The 21721-nt window shown below is 58.3% G+C and overlaps 2 protein-coding genes across 6 annotated transcripts in view; one reads left to right on the top strand and one right to left on the bottom strand.

Annotated features, from left to right (window-relative positions):
- Nucleotides 1-17070, top strand: part of UNKL (unk like zinc finger) — a 56861-nt gene extending 39791 nt beyond the window's left edge. The window contains exons 11-15 of the mRNA XM_064362284.1: nt 9278-9370; nt 10546-10773; nt 12692-12894; nt 13024-13281; nt 14011-17070. Of these exons, the coding sequence (XP_064218354.1) occupies nt 9278-9370; nt 10546-10773; nt 12692-12894; nt 13024-13281; nt 14011-14166 (938 nt within the window). The 3' untranslated portion in view covers nt 14167-17070. The remainder of the gene's footprint in view (nt 1-9277; nt 9371-10545; nt 10774-12691; nt 12895-13023; nt 13282-14010) is intronic.
- GNPTG (N-acetylglucosamine-1-phosphate transferase subunit gamma) overlaps nt 15917-21721 on the bottom strand; it is a 27376-nt gene continuing 21571 nt past the window's right edge. For 2 of the 5 annotated variants that reach the window (XM_012441852.3, XM_064362286.1), the window contains 7 exons: nt 18304-18515; nt 18133-18226; nt 17932-18046; nt 17718-17800; nt 17510-17641; nt 17346-17427; nt 15917-17255 (listed from right to left, as the gene is read on the bottom strand). In XM_012441852.3, the coding sequence (XP_012297275.1) occupies nt 17161-17255; nt 17346-17427; nt 17510-17641; nt 17718-17800; nt 17932-18046; nt 18133-18226; nt 18304-18515 (813 nt within the window). In that variant the 3' untranslated portion in view covers nt 15917-17160. Of the gene's footprint in view, nt 17256-17345; nt 17642-17717; nt 17801-17931; nt 18047-18132; nt 18227-18303; nt 18516-21721 lie in introns of those variants that run through there. The other 3 variants (XM_012441851.3, XM_064362287.1, XM_064362288.1) reach the window with 3 other exon arrangements.

Here is a 21721-nt window from a genome sequence, read left to right as displayed (position 1 = left end):
AGGCGTGAACCTGGCCTGCATTTTTTAAAGGGTCATGTTCCCAAACACTGGGACCTTCTGTGGCCTCGAGCATCTCCCCTTCACAGCCCTGGTGTTGCTATGTGGGCTCCATTGTGTGTCTGCCAGAGAACCCTGCCGAATCCAGGCCTCTCCCTCCCTCAGAAGGCCCTGGGGAGAGCGGGAATCCTGGATGGCCGCAGCACCGGTGCTGGGTTCTGTCGGGGCGGGGGCACAGGCGCGGGCAGTGTTTGCCTTTGTTTCATCGTCACTGGCTGGGAGCACTGGGTTGCGTTGCCCAGGAAGGGCTCCTTGCTTTGCCTGAGCCTGGCCGCCTCACCTGTTTCAGGACACGACTGAAATTCCGCCTTCCGGTCTGTTTTCAAAATTATCTCCTTCTCTTGGGGCCTTTGGAGGAGGAAGTATGGGATGTGAGATGAGTCCTGTTGGGGCTTCACCTTAAAGGGTGGGTTTTAACGCTGTAAAACTTCACGGGTCACGTCGCTGTGTTACGTTTCTCTCATGCAGAAACAAGTGCACGTGTTTTATTACAGCTCGAAACTGGGGCATCCGTGTTGTTCTCTTGAACCAGAGAAGTCTCATGAATTGAATATGCTGGGGTTCCCACCCCCATCCCATTCCACCCCAGCCCAGGTGTAGAGAACTTGGAGGCCAGCACAGGGGACAGCCCTCCCTGAGTTTGTTTTGTGCGTTTTAGGGTTTTATGTTTTGAGTCAGGGTCTTGCCCTGTGGTCCGGGCAGGAATGCGGTGGTGCAGTCAGCTCACTGCAGCCTCAAACCCTGGGCACAGGCCACCCTCCTTCGTTAGTCTCCCGCTTATAGCTGGGGCCGGGCCCAGCTAGAACGTGCTGTTTTACCTGACGTTGCTGTGTAACCCAGGGCCATGGATCTTGTTAAATCACACCCTCAAATTCACACATCCCCTCAGAAACCTAGAGGTCACACAGTGGCTAAAGCCCCATGAGGGTCTGGCCTCTGAGCAGGCTTTTTTTTTTTCCTCTAGTTCTGTTGCCCAGGCTGCAGTGCAGTCTCACCTTACTGCAACCTCTGCCTCCAGGATTCGAGCAGTTCTGCCTCAGCCTCCTGAGTAGCTGGGACTACAGGCACCAGCCACCACACCCGGCTAATTTCTGTATTTTTAGTAGAGACGGGGTGTCACCGCGTTGGCCAGACTGGTCTCAAACTTCTGACCTGAGGTGATCTGCCTGGCTTGGCCGCCCAAAGTGGTGGGATTACAGGCGTGAGCCAACGTGCCTGGCCAGGATTGATTTATTTTTTAAAACAAAACCATTGTTTTTTAAATAAAGTTTCTCTTCCCCAACCTAAAAGTTTTTTCCAGCGTAACAGAAAAAATATTTAGGAAAATTAAATCTCAAACAAGTGAGACCATCTTTCCACTCTGCCCACTCAGGTGGAAAACAGAACCAGGTGTGTGTGTGCTTGACAGAGGCCTGGCTGCCCATGTGTAGCGCACCTTCAGATAGACTGGAGTTTGCACATTTGTAGTAATTCTTTCAGCCATTCTTTAATGTCTGAGGTACGTTTTCAGCTGTTTTGGGATGTCACTCTCGATCTTGAAGCACATTAACTTTCATTGACTTAAATATTTCCCGAGCCGTGAGCAGTGGCTTAACACCTGTAATTGCAGCACTTTGGGAGGCGGAGGCAGGCGGATCACCTGAGGTCAGAAGTTCAAGACTAGCCTGGCCAATATTGTGAGACGATGTCTCCACTAAAGATACAAACGTTAGCTGGGCCTGGTGGTGCATGCCTGTAATCCCAGACACTCAGGTGGTTGAGGCACCAGAATTGTTTGGACCAGAGAGGTAGAGGTTGCAGTGAGCTGAGATCATGCCACTGCACTCCAGCGTGGGTGACAGAGTCTCACTCTGTCTAAGAAAAAAAAAAAATTCCTGAACCAGCTACTCAGAGGTGAACAGGTGGATTTTGTTCGGGATCGACACTGCCTTAATTACAGGCAATGTATTGTTGCTGCTGCAGCTGAAATCGTGAGCTTTGCCACCCAATGGCAGCCTCATTTTTTTCTTCTGTCCATGCCCGTGGCATCGCTGTGAAGTTACAGCCCTGCAGGAGCTGCAGGTACAGGAGGCAGTGTCCCCAGAGCTGACTGCTGACCCCAGGCTCAGGGATTCCCCGCCCACGACGCCCAGGCCTACCTGGCCCCCAGGTGTAGGCCTGCCTGCCTGCCTGCCGCGTATTTTATTAGCTGTTGTAGAGGGTGTTGGGCGAAGCAGGTGTAGACTGGGTCGTTTTTTCCTTGTGTTAATAGTGTAATTTCCTTCAGGCTGTGCTATGACTGAAGCCCGGAGTAGAAGAATGAGCGGATTCTGTAGTGAAGGGATTGAGTGGTCATTTCAGGGTCATCCGATAGGTTTCATTTTCCTTCACCTTCCACTTTGTAGGAACGGGTTTCAGATTCTAAGAGTGACCTGTGAGCCCATTACCCCGCGTTTAGATGGGGCTGGGCCGGCACGCGGACTTGGGAGGGAGGAGAGTTCTGCAGGGGAGGCAACGGCTCCAGGTCACGCCGCCTCCGCGAGCGCTTGTGTTGGGTCCAGCCTGTTGTACCTGAGTCCGCCCGGAGCCGCAGCAGGTGCAGGTGGGCAGGGCAGGAAGGGCTGGGCAGCGGGGCGGCTCTGGGGCGATTCGCCTGAAGACACCCGTCCCCCGCTGTCCGCGCCCACCTGCCCGCCCTGCTCGTGGCCGGGAGCCGCGGGGGCAGGGTACGCCCGGGTAGGGGGTAAGGTTGGGGGAAGGCAGCGCGGGGGGCGGGGCCGGCGCGGCGGGGGCGGGGCGGAGGGAGGGCGTGGCCTGCGCGTTGCGGGGCGAGGCCAGCGCGGCGAGGGCGGGGCGCGGGCCGGGTTTGAATCCCCGGCGGCGTCGCGGGGCGGCCGCAGATCGTGAGTCAGCATCGGCGGCGGCCCGGGTGCTAGGCAGCCCTGCGCCGTCAAGGTGTGGGTCTCTTTACTCGGCGTTCAGGAGCAGGCCGTCCCCTAGGTGCGCCCCCCAGGTGCGTCCCCGCGTCCCGGAGCCAGGTGTGACCGCCGCGGGGTGGGTCCGAGCTTCTCTAGAGGCCCGGAGCGAGGCGAAGGCGCCGCCGCCTCGGAACTTGCCTCTGCCAGGCGCTCGCCGCTTCTCAACGCTGGTCCAGGCCTCTTGCGTCCCCTACCGAGGCGGGGTCGGGGTGGGGCCGGGCCCGGGGGACAGGAGGGGAGGCAGCGGCGGGCAAGGGAGGCAGGGAGGGCAGGGGAGCGGGGCAGGAGAGGCCAGGGGAGCGGGGCAGGAGAGGCCAGGGGAGCGGGGCAGGAGAGGGCAGGGGAGCGGGGCAGGAGAGGGCAGGGGAGCCGGGCAGGAGAGGGCAGGGGAGCGGGGCAGGAGAGGCCAGGGGAGCGGGGCAGGAGAGGGCAGGGGAGCGGGGCAGGAGAGGGCAGGGGAGCGGGGCAGGAGAGGGCAGGGGAGCGGGGCAGGAGAGGGCAGGGGAGCGGGGCAGGAGAGGGCAGGGGAGCCGGGCAGGAGAGGGCAGGGGAGCGGGGCAGGAGAGGGCAGGGGAGCGGGGCAGGAGAGGGCAGGGGAGCGGGGCAGGAGAGGGCAGGGGAGCGGGGCAGGAGAGGGCAGGGGAGCGGGGCAGGAGAGGGCAGGGGAGCCGGGCAGGAGAGGCCAGGGGAGCGGGGCAGGAGAGGGCAGGGGAGCGGGGCAGGAGAGGGCAGGGGAGCGGGGCAGGAGAGGGCAGGGGAGCGGGGCAGGAGAGGCCAGGGGAGCGGGGCAGGAGAGGCCAGGGGAGCGGGGCAGGAGAGGCCAGGGGAGCCGGGCAGGAGAGGGCAGGGGAGCCGGGCAGGAGAGGCCAGGGGAGCGGGGCAGGAGCGGGCAGGAGAGGGCAGGGGAGCCAGGCAGGAGAGGCCAGGGGAGCCGGGCAGGGGAGTGGGGCAGGAGAGGCCAGGGAAGCCGGGCAGGAGAGGGCCGACACCTGCGTCGTGGCCGGGCCCAGCTTGCACTCTGCTCGCTGGCATCGGGGCAGTCCCCGTCCTGGCCTGAGTTCCGAGTAGTCTGTAGCTTGTCCTCGGGTGTCCCTGACCCCGGGGGACCGCAGCCTTGAATGTGCTGTGTCACGGCAGAGCCCGGCTGTGTGGCCGTGACTCAGCGGGGGCCCGGGGTTTCCTCACTAACTCTGGGAGCTGAGGCAGCCTGGCCTGGTGGGACTGGTTCTGGGTCAGTTGCCTGGCCCAGCTGTTCTCGCTTAGGTAACCAGCGTCACCTAGATTTTGCCTCTGCACAAGGGTCAGCTCTTTCTTTAAGGATGTTTCAGAAGATTTGGTTCTGACCTTGGAACAGTGAGGTGAGGTTGGGGAGGCCCTGCGGTTGAGAAAGTGGGCCAGAACGGTGCAGCAGCCGGCTCCCCGCCAGCTTTCTGGGAGTGAGCCCCTAAGGGTGGTGGAGCCTCCTGAGACCCTCCCTGGTGCCCTCTTTGGATTAGGGGTTCCTGGCTCTGAAGCAGGGCCAGAGTGTCTTGGGGGCTCTCAGATGCTCCCCAAACATCCCTTCTCCAGGCAGCTCCCTGGGCTCCAGTGCAAGTGACTTGGCTGAGTTAGGTGGTGGCTGCTGCCCTCTGAGCTGAGTGGGAGCCACAGTTTGTCAGGTGAGCAGTGAAGGCAGCCCCTTGTGTACTGCGCCCTCTGCACCTGGTCTGGGGCACCTCTATGCCAAGTTTACTCACAGATCCCTGGGTGATTAACCCTCTTCAAGGGGAGAAAAGGTGCCACTGATCCTGTCCCTCCAAACTGTTTTGTATCTTTCCTTTTCATGATGAGTTTCTGGATCTCTGCCAGGTGTGAGGAACGGTGAGCTCTCAAGGGGCTGCCCCATCCTGATTCTGGGACTTGGGTGCAGAGGGCAGGTCCAGGTTCCTAAGCCTGGCTGAGCTGACCGGGCATAGACAGCTCGGCCCTCTCCGTCATCAGTTCCCAGCATAGGAGAACCAGGGGGCTGTGGGGCAGGCCTGGGGTCGGGGGTCGGTGCCTGTCCTCAGTGGGTGAGTCTGTCCAGGGCCCTGGTATGGTTTACTGGCATGCGTGAGGGCACAAGCTCCCTTCTTTCTTGCAGGCCAGGGCTCAGGACGTGATGAGGTTTTTATAGTAGGAAGGTCACTCCTGTGACGCATGAAGACTGGGCATGGGCCTCAGTGAGTGTGGGCTGAGGGAGGAGGAGCTGAGTGTTCCTATCAGGGCCTGGCCGGCAAGCAGCCCCTGAGGAGGGGATCCTGCAGTGCCAGCTTCCTGGAGGCACGTGCACACACGGTGTCTGGGAAGGCCGTGCAATAGATCCGCATGAGTGATCCTTTGCCAGAGAGGAGGAAGGGCTGTGGCCCCCCGTTGAGGGACGTCCAAGCCATCTGGGCTCGGGCTGCAGAGCCACTGTTGGGTGGATCCAGACCACAGGAGAGGCTGCCAGCCCCCAGGGAGGAGGGTGAGCATAGGGGTTGGCCTGCGGGGAGGCTGGTGCTGTGACCAGAGGCAATTCAGGGCACAGGTGCAGGGCTGGAAGTGCCCCGGTGGTGTTAGACTGAGCAAGTTGTGAGGAGGCCCCAGAAACAGCTGCAGGGAGAGTGCAGGCTGGTCAGAGGTGGGGGTCTCCTCCCTGAGGGAGGGCTCAGGGAGGGAGGGCTGTGTACATCAGGGGGCAGATCTGTTGGTCCAGAGTCCTGAGGGGCCTGGGGTCCCTGGGGAGGACAGGCAGGACCAGCAGGGGGCATCTCAGGTGGCCCCGATGTCCTGGGTTGAATTGTGTACCCTAAAAGATGCATCTGAGGCCAGGTATGGTGGCTCATGCCTGCAATCCCAGCACTTTGGGAGGCTGAGGCAGGCGAATCACGAGGTCAGGGTGAGACCAGCCTGGCCCACATGGTAAAACCTCATACCTACTAAGAATACAAAAATTAGCCAGGCGTTGTGGTGCACGCTTGTAATCCCAGTTACGCAGAAGACGGAGGCAAGAGAATCGCTTGGACCCGAAAGGCAGAGGTCATAGTGAGTTGAGATTGCCCCACTACACTCCAGCCTGGCAAAAGAGCAAGATTCTTCAGGGGGGCGTTGGTGGGGAGATGCATCTGAGCTGCAGGCCCCTCGCCTGGGAACGTGACGTTACGTGGAAACACGTCAGGTCCTTTTCCCAGGGTTTTCTGTCCACAGTCTCGGTTACTGGTGTGAGGTCCGAATTCAGGGTGGTACAATACAGGAGGGTGTTTTGTCGCTCACATGACTTTTATTACTGTGCAAGGCTGAAATCCATCTATGTTACTAGTTTTGTTAATCTCTTACTGGGCTTGATGCACAAATGGGGATGTTTGTATAGGAAAAAACCTGGTGTATAGGGGGTCTCGTGCTGTCTGCCGTGTCAGCTGTCCATGGGGGGTCTTCGAATGTTACCTCCCCTGCTACAAATTTGGGGGTGCTACTGCAGGGTCCTCGTAATCAGCTTACAATGAGGCTGGTAGGGTGAGATCCTAAGCCAGTAACCAGTCTCCTTATAAGAAGAAACTTGCACGCAGACACTCTGAAGAGATAGCCCCCAGAGCAGAGGCAGACACCAGAGCCATGGGGCTGCCAGCCATGAAGGAGGATGGACACCAGGAGGAGGAGGAGGAGCACCCCAGGCCCTGGAGGGAGGCAGGAGGAGGGAAGAGGGAGGCGGCCCTGCCGACTGCGTGTCTGAGACTCCGGGCCTTGGAGCCGCCTGTGTGAGGCTGTTCAGTGCCTGGTCCTCTGTTGCTGTCTCCAGCGTCTCGGCCCTGTGCTGCTCTCAGTCAGGCTGTGACGTCACGCCTGCTTCCGCCATGGTCAAGGACATCAGCCGGGTAACAGGGACCAGCAGGGCTGGCCATCCTGCAGGCCACGGTGGATGTCGCTTGGGGATGCCTTGTCTTGTGAATGGGAAGGAGAAGACTGCATGGCTGTGGGTGCTGCCAGCCGGGGGCCTGCCTTTGGCTCCACTGATGAACAGCCTCGAGGGCCGAGGCCTTCACGGCTGCTGTTGTGGGTTCCTGGTCCCCAGAGGGTCTTGGCCTGGCTGCTCCCACCCCACACCTGTTCCTCTAGTTTCTGGATAAGACCTTCAGAAGTCACTAAAAGCTTCATTTGAATGGTGTCTTCTTGGGAGTGGAGATGGCTGTCCCATGCACTGTGTGCCCTGTCGGATGGCCGGGGGATCGGGTTCTCTGCCCCCGGCGCTGCTGCCTCTGTGTGACGGGATGGGGAAGGACCGCATTGCCAGGTGGCTCTGCAGCTTGGAAATTCCCTCGAGGCTGGTGTGTGGCTGAGGGTTGGGTCTGGGGTGGTGCTGTGGAGTGGGGTGGGGTGGCCTCTGCTTTGCGGCCTCTGGAGTCCCGAGTCCACGCTGAGCCAGGCTCCTCCCATCTGCTGCTCTGGGTGGTGGAGTGCCGTCTCGGCGCAGTGTGGCTGCTGAGCGGGTCCAGATTCAGGGTGAAGTAAGAGTCCCGGACCTGCCAGGCAGCGCCGTATCCACGCCAGCCTGTGCGCGGTGGGTCGTGTACTGCCGGGTCACCACCGAGGCACGAGGATGTCCTGGCTGCAGGGGAAGCACCAGGCCTCGGGCAAGCGGCCTCCCTGCGCTTGCTGACGTGGTCCCGCGGCGCTGACTGGTGCCGGCTGGTTCCAGGGGGTAGCCTGGACGGAGGGTGGCCTGCAGGCCACGTGCTGAGGCTGGGCCCCACACCGCGTTCCCCGCCAATCTCCTGTGTGGCTGGGGCCTCGTCCTTCGGAAGGCATCCCTCCTGTCCTTCCTGCTGACGATGCTGGCACTGTCTGGAAGGGCCCCAGCCCTCTTCCCCGGCAGAGTGGGTCTCATCCCTTGGCCACCGAGTCCTTGTTTGTCCAGCTGTTCGCCGGGACACCCCCTGTGTGGTGAACCTGCTGTCACCCTGACATGGCCACCAGGACTGGGTCCCAGGAGTCTCAGCCCTGGTGGGGTGCGGTGGGGGAGTGAGGCCGCCAGAGCCCTGTGAGGGTGGGACTGGATGCTGGGCAGGTGGGGGGCAGTGACCGCCTCTCTGCTCCCTCTGGGCCCCACCTGGTCTGAACCCAGCACCAGGCAGCGGCTGGCCAGGCTCGAGGTTCCTGGGGTGCAGTTGCCTGGGGCCATGGAGGGACCACCTGTCCCAGGTGAGGACAGGAGGACAGGGGTCTCGGGCCCTTCAGGCATGGGCAGGGGTGGCTCTGCCTGTCTCAGTGCAGGACTCAGCAGCACACTGTCCAGTACCAGGCATTGGTGGGGGTCCAAGAACCTGCAACCAGCAGGGGCGACAGGGCAGGGCCCCCCAGAGAGACCCCACGCAGCGCATGTGGGAGCATGGACGCAAAAGCGGGCTGGCGGGCGGAGGGCACCTTTGTGGAGGCTTGTGCACGTGGTCTGTGCTGCTGAGGTGTCCGTGCGGTGTTGGCCGCCACACTGGGCTCGGGAGGCGGCGCTGTCCCACAGGGTGTGTCCTGGAACTCCTGCAGCCACAGCGGTCCCCTGACTGCTCCACATGGCTTGAGGGTTCTCAGATCCCAGGCCCTCCAGCCGCACCCCACCCCCTAACCCAACCTCTGTGCGGAGGCTGTGCAATTTCAAGAAGAACTGTGGCTTCAGGGCTGGTGGCCTGAGCTCAGCTTCCCCAAGACGGCTTCCTAATTCTAGGAAGGGGCACTGGGGTCACTGCTTCCTGCCGCTTGGGGTGAGGGAAGGCAGCCCCATGGCCTGCAGGGACAGGTGGGGACAGCCTTGGGAGGCAGGGCTAGCCAGGTAGGCCCACTCCATCTTGAGCGGTGGGGTCTGAGTCTCGGTGCTCTGCATGAAATTGCACATGAACATCTGCTCCTTGAAATCAGCCTCCCAGAAGGTTTTTTACACAGTCAAGTGTGCACACTTGGTCAGAGGCTACCACGTGCTTAGGTATTTAAAACTGAGGGGCAGCAGCAGCGTGTCAGAGGCAAGGGCCCAGCTGCTGGGGTGCAGTGCCGGGCGTCTGTGTGAGCACATACTTTCTGCCACTGGAAGAGCCACGCCTCCTGCTGCCTGCTGGGGGCTGCACGGATGGGGTGGGGGTGTCCTTCCAAGGCTCCCCGAGCAACTTCCACGCCTTCTGCCCTGGGTCTTGAAGCCCAAGCGGAGAGTTATCCTCCTCAGCTAGGCTTCTGAGCTCTGCAGCACCGGGTGGCCTGTGGATGACGGGGGCCTCTGTTGACAGGTTCTGCGTTAGATCTACGTCTGAGTGATGTGAATATTGCATCCCTAGAGAAGGATCTGGAAGAGCAAGACGGCCACGACCTGGGACCAGCAGGTGAGGGTGTGGAGGACCTGAGGCCCTGCTCCTCCTGAGCGCTTTGTGGGAGGATCGCTTGAGCTCGGGAGGTCAAGGCTGCAGTGAGCCGAGGTCGCACCATTGCACTGCTGCCTGGGTCACAGGGCAAGACTCCATCTCTGGTTTTGGGGGTGGGAGTGTCCCCTTCTGGCAGTACCTCTCCCTCACTTCCACTCCACTCCCCTGCACGTGGACTCCTCAGCGCCTCTCTCCTGCCTCAGGTCACCTTCCCACTTCCTCAGTTTACCTTTGTCCTGGCAAAGTGGCCATGCAGAGACAGGTGGGGCTTTTCCTGAGAAAGTCATGAGGGTCCCTTGAGGACAAACATATTTACTTTGTATACAAAATATATTAACATTGTAGATCAAAGATCAACAGCAATATAAATATCTTTTTTTTTTTTTTTTTGAGAGGGAGTCTTGTTCTGTCACCAGGCTGGAGCGCAGTGGGGCAATCTCCTCTCACTGCAACCTCCGCCTTCCGAGTTCAAGTGATTCTCCAGCCTCAGCCTCCCAAGAAGCTGGGACTCCAGGCCCATGCCACCATGCCCAACTAATTTATGTATTTTTAGTAGAGACGGGGTTTCACCATCTTGGCCAGGATGGTCTCGATCTCTTGACCTTGTGATCCGCCTGCCTCAGTCTCCCAGAGTGCTGGGATTACAGATGTGAGCCACTGCACCCGGCCGATGCAAACGTATCTTAATGTATCCTAACATCTTATACAAGATCCCTTCCTTCAGCCTAAAAGTTTTTTTTTTCTGACTTTAAAAGAAAATAAATCATTTTGGGGGTCCTGGACCAGTGCTGGGAGGGCTGTGCCAATGACTGAGCTGGCTGGCAGGGCCTGGTGGGTGTCCGGCCTCTTGGGGGCCCACGTTGAATGCCTGTGTCCCCAGCTCTGGTTAAAATCCCTTTGAGCCCGTGGCTTCCCCAGCTGTGAGGGATGTAGTTACCTGGAGCTCTGTGGCTCCACACCCATGGAGGGCGGCTGCTGGCCTGGCCCGGCCCCCATCACCCCTACCTCCCCACCCCCGTGTCCCCACCACCACCGCCTTACAGGGTCCGTTTTCCATGGCTGCCCCTGGCCCATGGGCAGATGTTTGGGCAGAGGCCTGGCCTTACTCCCTTCACTCACTGGGCCGCCCCTGCCAGGTCCCAGGTTGCTGGCTGGCTCTGCGCCTGTCGCCATCCCCGGCTCCCTGCCCCGAGCACCGTCAGTGCACTCGCCATCCTCTGCGTCCACCTCGCCGCTCAGCTCGCTGTCCCAGCCCCTGCCGGGGCCCCCAGGCTCCTCGGCCATGACGCCCCCCCAGCAGCCGCCGCCCCTTCGCTCAGAGCCGGGGGCACTGGGCTCCGCAGCCTCATCCTACAGCCCCTTAGGTGAGTGCCGGTGCCCTCCATGAGCATTCCTGCCCAGACACCCTCCTGAGTGAGGGGCCCCGCATGGAGCCATGTGCCTGATCCACGGAGGGAAACCACATGGCACATGCTCACGGCATCTTTCCATTACAAAAAGTTACTTACGTGATTCCTCATGTGTTCCCCCGCCCCCTGCCCTTCCGGAGATGGAGTCTCGCTCTGTTGCCCAGGCAGGAGTGCAGTGGGATGATCTCCCCGGCTCACCACAATCTCCACCTCCCGGGTTCAAGTGATTCTCCTGCCTCAGCCTCCCGAGTAGCTGGGATTACAGGTGTACACCACCACGCCTGGCTAGTTTTTGTATTTTTAGTAGAGGTGGGGTTCCACCATGTTGGCCAGGCTGCTCTCGATGACTCGTCCTTGTGATCCGCCTGGCTATTTGTTACATTTTACAAGAACCAACGCTTGGCCAGGCGTGGTGGCTCTCACCTGTCATCCCAGCACTTTGGAAGGCCGAGGCGGGCAGATCACCTGAGGCCAGGAATTCGAGACCAGCCTGGCCAACATGGTGAAGCTTCATCTCCACTGAAAATACAGAATGAGATGGGCATGGTGGCGCCTGCCTGTAATCCCAGCCACTCCGGAAGGTGAGGCAGGAGAATCGCTAGGACCCGGGAGGCGGAGGTTGTGGGGAGCTGGGATCGTGTCATTGCACTCCGCCTGGGCAACGAGCAAGACGGCATCTAAAACCGGAGCACGACTCTTAGCACCCTCGGCCAACGCGGCGGCTCACGCCTGTCATCCCAGCACTTTGGGAGGCCAGGGATTCAGGAGCAGCCTCGGTAACATAGTGAGATTCCTGCCTACAAAAAATACAAAATTTAAATATTTTTATTTATTTTTTTATTTTTTTTTATTTTTTTTGAGACGGAGTTTCGCTCTTGTTACCCAGGCTGGAGTGCAATGGCGCGATCTCGGCTCACCGCAACCTCCGCCTCCTGGGTTCAGGCAATTCTCCTGCCTCAGCCTCCTGAGTAGCTGGGATTACAGGCACGCGCCACCGTGCCCAGCTAATTTTTTGTATTTTTTTTAGTAGAGACGGGGTTTCACCATGTTGACCAGGATGGTCTTGATCTCTCGACCTCGTGATCCACCCGCCTCGGCCTCCCAAAGTGCTGGGATTACAGGCTTGAGCCACCGCGCCCGGCCTAAATATTTTTATTTTTTTAAGACAAGTCTCACTCTGTTGCCCAGGCTCCAGCGATCTTGGCCCACTGCAGCAGCCTCCGCCTCCCGGGTTCAAGTGATTCTCCTGCTTCAGCCTCCCGAGTAGCACAGGTGCCCGCCACCATGCCAAGCTAGTTTTTGTGTTTTTAGTAGAGACCAGGTTTCACCATGTTGGTCAGGCTGGTCTCGAACTCCTGAGCTCAAGTGATCTGCCCACCTCGGCCTCCCAGAGTACTGGGATTACAGGCGTGGGCCACCCTGCCTGCCCAGTTTTGTTTTAAAGTAGCATTTAAAACAGCTTGGTCACAGCATCTAAAGCTGCATACACATTGACAGATGTCACCACATGGACACAGCTCGTTGGAGTCCTTGAGGGTCTCAGTGTGTGAGGGGTTCCTGGGAGCGGGGTATGAGAACCACTGCCCCTCCCACTTGATGTGGTTGCAGGAACTCGAATTGAATTCCTCTCTATTCAGACTCCTCAGGTGGCCAGGAAGGCATAACTCTGGTGGGGAGACAAGGGCAGGTGTCACTGTCAGCACCCCACCTCTTCCTGAGCCAGGTGGGGTCCAGGAGTGGGGAAGGGGCTGTCGTGGCCGCACCCCTGCAGTCACAGCAGGTGGGTCCTGGAGGGTGCTCCCCGGGAATAGCACCCACCAGTCACACCCGGCCACCAGCACCACGGGGCTGTCATCGCCCCTTTCACACTCAGGTTTGAACGGCGTCCCTGGGAGCATCTGGGACTTTGTTTCCGGCAGCTTCTCCCCCAGCCCGACCCCCATCCTGGGCTCTGGCCCCTCGTCCTCTTCGGGTGCAAGTCCAAACGGGGCTGAGTTGGCCCGGGTCAGGCGGCAGCTGGATGAGGCCAAGAGGAAGATCCGGCAGTGGGAGGAGTCCTGGCAGCAGGTGAAGCAGGTGAGCATGTGGGGGTGACAGGTGAAGAGGAGGGAGGGTGGCACGGGACTCAGGAGAGGGAGGAGGGTGGGGAAGACCACAGGGGACACAGGCGAGGTGGAAGGGGCTGAGGTGGGCCATGGGTTTCAGGCCTGCGACGCGTGGCAGCGAGAGGCGCAGGAGGCCAAAGAGCGTGCCCGCGTGGCGGACAGCGACCGGCAGCTGGCGCTGCAGAAGAAGGAGGAGGTGGAGGCGCAGGTGAAGCAGCTGCAGGAGGAGCTGGAGGGCCTGGGCGTGGCCTCTGCGCTGCCTGGGCTGCGCGGCTGCGGCGACATCGGCACCATTCCCCTGCAGAAGCTGCATTCACTGCAGAGTCAGCTGCGCCTGGACCTGGAGGCGGTGGACGGCGTGAGTCCCAGTCGGGGGGTGTGAGGAGCTTCTGTCCCTGTCTGGGGAGAGCACTGGCTGGTGCAGTGTCCCCTCCCTTCGCCTCCCCATTCCCCTCGGGTCTGCTCTGGGTCTGTGGAGGGCACAGTGCCTTGCCTCAGCACAGTCCTACCTCCAGCACAGCTCCCCCATCGGCCTCCTTGCTTGTTTCCCTGGGAGCTGCCACTCCTGTCAGACTGGCCCTTGTCCTTCCTTTCTGGAATGCTCCGTGTTTGCCCTTTTCACCCCTTCCTCTTGCCAGCGAATGCCAGGCTGCACCCTCCACAGGGAAGGTGGTCCATCCCTCCCTGCTCACAGCTGTGGCCCTCGAGCATGCCCCCTCCTCACCTCGCCTCCCAAGGGTGGGCTCCTGGCCTGGCTTCTCTGGGCTAGAGGGTCCTAAGTAGCCCACATCCTGGGTGCCCAGCTGCCAGGGGCCTCGGGCCTGTCCTGTCCGGCCACTGCCATGTCTGTGGTGGCCCCAGGAGGCCATCCTCTGCCCACAGCTCTTGGGACAGAGCATCTCATCCCACAGCTGCCCTTCTCTCTGAGGTCGTCTTGGCTGGGGCGTCTCCCTGACACTGTCTCTGTGGCTGGTGGCCGGGTGGCCTGAGATGCTGGGTCCTGCTTAGAAGGCCCTTGGGCTCCCCAGCTGGCCTGGCCCGGCCTGGGCAGGGGCCTCCTGACCTCACTGTTGTTCTGGCCCTGCAGGTGATCTTCCAGCTCCGCGCCAAGCAGTGTGTGGCCTGCCGGGAACGAGCCCACGGTGCCGTCCTGCGGCCCTGCCAGCACCGTGTCCTATGTGAGCCCTGCGCAGCCAGTGCGCCTGAGTGCCCCTACTGCGAGGGCCAGCCCCTGCGGTGGTGACCTCAGCAGGGACAGCTGCCTCCTGGTGGGCACCCTGACTCCAGTGCTCCTCGTGACCACAGCCACGTTGTCACTGCTGGTGCCCCTGAAGCAAGGACCAAGGCTGGGAGCTCCTGCTCACGCTCGGCCTGGCGGCCCTCCGGATACACGATCACCTCTCTAGGCCCAGCGACGGTTTCAAGGTATTTTCCTGAAAAACCTTAAGAGCAAACCCACAGAACCCACTTGCCTGTCTTTGCGGGGCCTGCTGCCTCGGGGGTCCGCGTGGGTGCTGTGTGGTCCTGACACTGCTGTGACCGGGCCGTTGGGAGCTGGGGTCTCGAAGCACTTTGTAGACTGAGGAATTTAGGTAGAAGTTCTAAATTGCTCTAAGCTGCTTTCTACATTCGTGTTTTTTAATATGCGATAATATGAAGCTTTATACGTGTACTGTGAACTTAAACATTTCCTATCCGTTGTTAATTCATAGTATGCTAAATATTCTAGATTTCATATTCTGAAACTAGTACTTATGAAATGAGCGTTTCTCTAGTAGCAAGACCTAGGATTTTTACATTTTCCAATTAAGTGCAAATAGTATTTATAAGCAGAGTGATTACTGAGAGATTAACTTTATGGAAGGAGCTAGTTTTCCTAAGCCCATGCGTGTGTGCATGGAACTGGAGTCTGTATTCCACCCTCGTGGTGTTGGGGCAGGAGAGCCCAGGCCTGCATTTCTGTGAGCCGTGGCCACGTTTTCTAAGTGCCTGTGCCTTGAAAACAAGTGAAGGAACATCACTGGTTTTATTTCCTCCCTTGAACCTCTGAAAGACAGTTTGATACTAATGAAAAATGCAGCAGAGGGACCAAACATCAGAGATTTTAGAATTACTTTTTTAAGAAGCTGTCTTCTGGCCGGGCATGGTGGCTCACGCCTGTAATCCAGCACTTTGGGAGGCCGAGCCGGGAGGCTCACCTAACATCAGGAGTTCGAGACCAGCCTGGCCAACAGGGTGAAACTCTGTCTCTACTGAAAATACAAAACGTAGCTGGCCGGGGTGGCAGGCATCTGTAGCCTCAGCTACTGGGGAGGCTGAGGCAAGAGAGTGGCTTGAACCCAGGAGGTGGAGACTGCAGTGAGCTGGTGTCTCGCCACTGCACTTCAGCCTGGTACAGAGCGGGATTCCCGTCTCAAAAAGAAAAAAGCAGTTATCTTCTGATGACTTAGCTCTGTCATAGGCAATGTTGCTTTGTAACTCCTTGGAGAATTGCCTCCCTGGTACCTGTGACCACCCGCTGGTCCTGCTCGTGTAGGAGATGCTCGAGCCGTGGTGTGTGCCAGAGTCCAGGGCGCTGGGTGTGTGTGACAGTCACCTGCCCTGTACTGCCAGGTATTACCGAAGCTCATCCATGTGGCCAGTGAGGTCATACAGAGGACCCAGCCCCTCGGCAGCCTGGAGCACGTGCGGGAAGCGGCCTGCACAGTCCCGGCTCTGCTGCGGTCCCGTGCCCGTCCGCCCTGGAGCGACAGCGTGGCTTCTGGCCGTAGCAGAAACGCAACTAAGAACACGTCCCCTTGATGACCTGACCCTTCTCTGCTCAGGCCTGGGATTGTCCCTGGGAGTTGAGGAGCAGGTGTAGGTGTCCGGGTGACGGCAACCTGGCTCTCCGCAAGGCCACATGGGCTGTGAGGGAGCGGGAGGCGGCACCAAGGCATTTCTCCCGGCCCATGGCTTTGCCAAAGACTTTTAATAGACTTTTTTTTTTTAAAAAAAGTTCAAAATGCTCGGTAAAAATTTTATCAGTGACCAAATTAGAATGTATTTAATACAGTAGGAGGTTTAAGAACTTTTTAACATAAGACAAACTGATAGCCACGTTCTGTCATTTTTAAAGGAAGTGGATCCGTGACATTCTGCAGCTAGTCCGCTACTACAGGTAACTGTTGACTTGGTTTCAGTGACTGTTCTGTTTTTAATGATTGATAGTGATGATTTATTAGCTCAGTATCTAGAAACTGCGTGTATTTTGTGCTGTCATCAGTGTTGAAAATCTTTTGTTTTCATTAGTATTTATGCACTTGGTTCCCATTTCGGGTCTCCGGTCTTTTGTGGGCTATGTGGTGCCTGCCCAGGGGTCCCCTGATTGTCAGCAGTCAGGGGCAGCTGAGCCCTTGTCCGCTGCTGCTCTGCTCTTTCCGGGAATGAGGTGGCGGCTGCCACTCAGGCGTCTCCAGGGCTCAGCTTCCAGGTGGTGGTGCTGGGAGGATGGCTGGGAGATGCAGGTGGTACCTCCTTCCCCAGATCAGTAGTGGCTCTGAGGACAGGAGTGTGGTGGGAAGACGAAAAGAGTGGCCCGGGGCACACGGGCACCACCGGGGTTGGAAATGGAGGCAGGATCCTGGGGCTCCAGGTCCTGGGCCCTTCCTCACCTGACTCTGGTCTTGAGGGGCCGAGTCCTCAGGTACGGATCCTGAGTGGTCGAGGTGCACAGCAGTGGCTGGAAGGTGCTGAGCTGGAGGCAGGCCCGGTGGCTCCCACCTGTAGCCAGGCGGGCCCTGGTTGTGGGAGCTGGGTGGTGGCCAGTCCCGCCGTGGTCTTGTTGCCTATAACTCTAGTGTTCAATAGTAGCCGTGATACAATGGCGTCACGACGTGTGTGTAACTGTGGTCAGCAGACCTCGTTCCATGTGGACGCCTCACGTGGATTAATTTATGGAAGCCTCAATCTATTTAGATGAGAATGTTAATTGAATGGAATTTTCTTAACCCAGAAGGTAGTATTTATAATGCATAATCATTTACTTGTAGTGATTGTTTAAAGGTAACACTTAAGTTTTTTTACACTATAGCATTTATGCAATGGTTTACAGAATTCATGGAATTATTTTTATCAGTATGGGAATTAATTAAAACCTTGAATCTTTGTTTGGTCTGCTTCTATGCACAAGCCTGGCCGGCTGGTCTCTGGGAGTTCCCACCAACTGGCTTCTCTGTGGGGCTCTTCAGGCAAAGGCTCACAAGCTCCCACGCAGGCCCGGGTCACCCCGCAGCTGCTCTGGAGGCCCTGCTCTGGGCGTCTCGTGGCCTAAGTGCTCCAAGCTGGAGGTTTCTGCCAAAACAGCAGGTGGCCGGTCCTGATCTGGACCCACAGGCAGCAGGTGCTGGGGTGGGCCTGGCCCCTCCCACAGGCGGGACTCACCTGTGGGCTTTGTGTGGGGGATGCCATGCTGGGTGAGCAGACCTTTCAGCCTTTTCATCTCCTTTGACAGTTCTTTATGAGCCTATGGCAAAACGAGTGGAAGGGCAAGGCCAGGCCACATCGGGGAGGCTGTTGCATGCTGCCCCCTGCCCGCAAGACCGTACCTTCCTGCAGTTTTCCAGGGTCTCAAACCCCAAGCCATCAGGACCTCCCTCCAGCTTGGGGGCTTCATTTTCTTCTGGGCTCCTTAAGTAGCCGGCGTCCTCAAAAAGTGTCTGCAGCAACTTCTCATGGCCCTGAAAGTGGAGGACGCAGGGGCAGCACCGAGCTCTCAGCCAGGCCCGCCTGCGGCCACCCCGAGTACCCACTCACCTGGGGGGTGATGAGCTCGTCAGCCAGGTCCTGTTCCACCTGGTCCCACCGCCGCTGCAGGGCCTCTGGCAGGGCCGGGTACACTGAGGACCCAAGAGAAGCCAGGCTGAGCTGCACCTTGTGTCCCAACCCTGGCCACCCCAACCTGGTCCCACTACGGCAGGGTTGGGTACGAGGACGACCCAACTGGGCTCAGCTGCGCCCACACCCCTACCTAGCAAGGAGTGGGGGTGGCAGACGAGGGGGGTCTCGAATGTAAGCGCATACACACAGGTGCTGGGCTCAGACACGTGGGCCAGCCGGTTGCTTTTTCCACACGTCAGCTCCACCTGGGGAGGGAAGTCAGGTGAGTGGGTGGGTGGGTGGGTTGGGGAGGCCGGGGCCCCTCTTCCAATACTCCTGTCTGAGGCCTCACCTTGCTCTGTCGGCTTCGGGAGCGGCAGGCGTCGCCGTCCCTCATCCACATGCCCGTGAAGGTGTTGTTGGCGATCTCCCACTCGTGCCAGATGCTGGGGGGACACGGCGCGACGTGTGAGGCCGGGCGGGGAGCTGGACTGCTGCAGACCCCTGGCCCGGCCCCGCTCACCCGAGGATCCCGCTGTAGGCGTTCCAGCGGAAGGTCTGCTCGTGCTGGGTCACGTTGTGGAACGGACAGAACTCGTACTTGTACCTGGGGGCACAGGTGGCGTGAGGGACGTCCCCAGGCCACGCCCAGCTCACCCTCGCACCCACGCTGCACTCACGTGGACTCCACCAGGCTGAAGCACTTGCCGGAGAGTCGGGAGAGATGCACAGGCCCTGGAAGAGAAGCGAGCCGTGAAAGCGGCCGGAGCAGAGCCAGGGCCGCTAGAGGGAAAGAGCCACGGGGGACGAAAACCGAGACTTGACCCAGAGCTTGAGCAATGGCAGCAAACACCAGACCAGGAAGCTCTGAGATCCTTTCTCCGTAAAAACAAGAACCCCCAGCCAACTGAGCTAACCTCACGGGAGGGGTCACCCCATCAGCACAGAGCAACCTTCAAGGCAGTAGACCGAGCTCTCCTGTGCCCACGCGGCACCCTGGCCTGGCCAGGGCTGCCCAGAGGACCAGCCTTGCTCTGCCCCACTCAGATGTCAGGAAGGCCAGTCACCAGGAGAGAGCGGCAGGGACGGGAGACCCACAGATGCCTGGGGCAGGACTCCAGAAATGAAGGCACTCTGCGGCAGCCACGCACATAGGAACCTGGGAATCGCAGTGGCAGGCTGAGACGAGACTGAAGACCTTCCTCTTTGACCTCACACTGATCCCCAGGCTCAAGCACAGAACCCATGAGCAAAGACTGACCTAGAGGAATCTGTTTTCAAAGGACCAGTTATCAACAAAAATCACAAGACGTTCAAAGACACCACAGGAAACCGGCAAACTGAGAATTCTATATTCAGGAAGGTAGCCCTTCAAAACTGAAGGCTTGGTGCCATGGCTCACATTTGGAATCCCAGCACTTTGGGAAGCCAAGGCGGAGGGGTTGCTCGAGACCAGCCTGGGCAACATTTTGAGACCCTGTGTCTACACAAACACATACACAATCAGCTGGGTGTAGAGGTGTGCACGTGTAATCCCAGCTACTTGGGAGGCTGAGGTGGGAGGCTTCCCTTGAGCCGAGGAGATGCGGAGGCTGCAGTGAACTATGATCGCACCACTGCACGCCAGCCTGGGCAACAGAGCAAGGCCCTGTCTCCGTAAGAGAGCGGACACGCCCAGATAAACAAAAGCTTAGGAGCTGGTCAGTGGCAGTCCTGTGTGCCACCCAGGAAAGTGAGCAGACAGCAGCCCCTCTGGAGGAGACAGAAGGCCCTGGAACAGGTAAGTGCATGGGTCAGTTAAAGGCCATTCTCCTCCTAGCTGTGGTCTGTAAACCTGCAGGTCTGAACACAGCAGTCCCCCGCCTTTTTGGCACCAGCAACTGGTTTCATGGAAGACAGTTCTGGGGGCTGCGAGGTTTGGGGAGGAAACCTCCAGCTCAGATCATCAGGCATTAGATGATGATGATTTTTGAGACAGTCTAACTCTGTCACCCCAGGCTGGAGTGTAATGGTACCGTCTCGGCTCACCGCAACCTCCACCTCCTGGGTTCAAGTGATTCTCCTGCCTCAGCCTCCTGAGTAGCTGGGATTACAGGTGTCAGCCACCATGCCCAGCTAACTTTTGTATTTTTCGTAGAGACAGAGTTTCACTGTGTTGGCCAGGCTAGTCGCTAACTCTTGACCTCAAGTGATCCACCCACCTTGGCCTCCCAGGTGCTGGGGTTACAGGTGTGAGCCACTGCACCTGGCCTGAAAGGCCAACTTTAAAGACATAAACAGGTTGAAAGTGAAGGTATGGAAAAATACCCACGTAAACAGCCAAAAGAGCTGGGGTGGCTGAAACGATTATGAGAGAGAGAGATGTTACGTACTGACATGAGGGTCACATTATCTGTGCACACGCCCCCAAGCACGTGGCGGCAACGCGGACAGGAGACACTGATACCCCACTTCTTTTTTTGTGCTTCTGAGACACAGTCTGCTCTGTCGCCCAGGCTGGAGTGCAGTGGTGCGATCTCAGCTCACTGAAACCTCCACCTCCCAGGTTCAAGTGATTCTCCTGCCTCAGCCTCTCCAGTAGCCAGGATTACAAGCACCCGCCGTCATGCCCAGCTTATTTTTGTAGAGAAGGGGTTTCACCATGTTGGTCAGGCTGATCTTGAACTCCTGGCCTCATATGATCCACCTGCCTCAGTCTCCCAAAGTGCTGAGATAACAGGCGTGAGCCACTGCGCCCAGCCTGATACCTGATTTGTAATGTGTGAGAACCACCAAAGGGAGGATCCAGGAGGAAACAGGCCTCCCACAGCCCTAGAACCCAACAAGCCTCACAAAGCACTCCACACAATAGCGAATACACCCTTTTTTTTTTTTTTTTTTTTGAGATGGAGTTTCGCTCTTGTTACCCAGGCTGGAGTGCAATGGCGCGATCTCGGCTCACCACAACCTCCGCCTCCTGGGTTCAGGCAATTCTCCTGCCTCAGCCTCCTGAGTAGCTGGGATTACAGGCACACGCCACCATGCCCAGCTAATTTTTTGTATTTTTAGTAGAGATGGGGTTTCACCATGTTGACCAGGATGGTCTCGATCTCTTGACCTCGTGATCCACCCGCCTCGGCCTCCCAAAGTGCTGGGATTACAGGCGTGAGCCACCGCGCCAGGCTAATACACCCTTTTTTTTAAGGTGCACATGGAATTTTTTTTCAAGGAGAGACCACATGTTACATCACAAATTTGGTCTTTTTTTTTTTTTTTTGGAGACAGAGTCTCACTCTGTCACCCAGGCTGGAGTGCAGTAGCTCGATCTCGGCTTACTGCGGCCTCAGCTTCCTGAGTAGCTGGGATTGCAAGCGCCCACCATCCTACCCAGCTAATTTTAGTAGAAATGGGGTTTCACCAAGTTGGCCAGGCTGGTTTTGAACTCCCAGCCTGAAGAGATCCGCCCACCTCGTCCCCCAAAGTGCTGGGATTACAGACATGGCACTGCACTCAGCCTCAAGACTGGTCTTAAAAAGAAAAATTATCTTTTGATCACAAAGGAGTGAAACTGGAAATTAATAAAGAGCAAATGGAAAATTAACACATGGAAATTAATTGACTTTTTTTTTTTTTTTTTTTTTTGGACAGAGTCTTGTTCTGTCGCCCAGGCTGGAGTGCAATGGCGTGGTCTTGGCTCACTGCAACCTCGACCTCCTGGGTTCAAACGATTCTCCTGTCTCCGCCTCCCAAGTAGCTGGGATTGCAGCTGTCCGCCACCACACCTGGCTAATTTTTGTATTACTAATAGAGATGGGTTTTCACCATGTTGGCCAGGTCTCGAACTCCTGACCTCAGGTGATCCTCCCACCTCAGCCTCCCAAAGTTCTGGGATTACAGGCGTGAGCCACTGCGCCTTGCTCAGTCAGTCTTAAACGATGGTCAAAGAAGAAATCACAGTGTGA

This window comes from Aotus nancymaae, unplaced genomic scaffold, assembly GCF_030222135.1.
Source record: "Aotus nancymaae isolate 86718 unplaced genomic scaffold, 86718_ANA_hifiasm-v0.15.2.pri h1tg000049l, whole genome shotgun sequence".
NCBI lineage: Eukaryota > Metazoa > Chordata > Mammalia > Primates > Aotidae > Aotus > Aotus nancymaae.
This window is presented reverse-complemented; position numbering and strand designations above follow the sequence as displayed.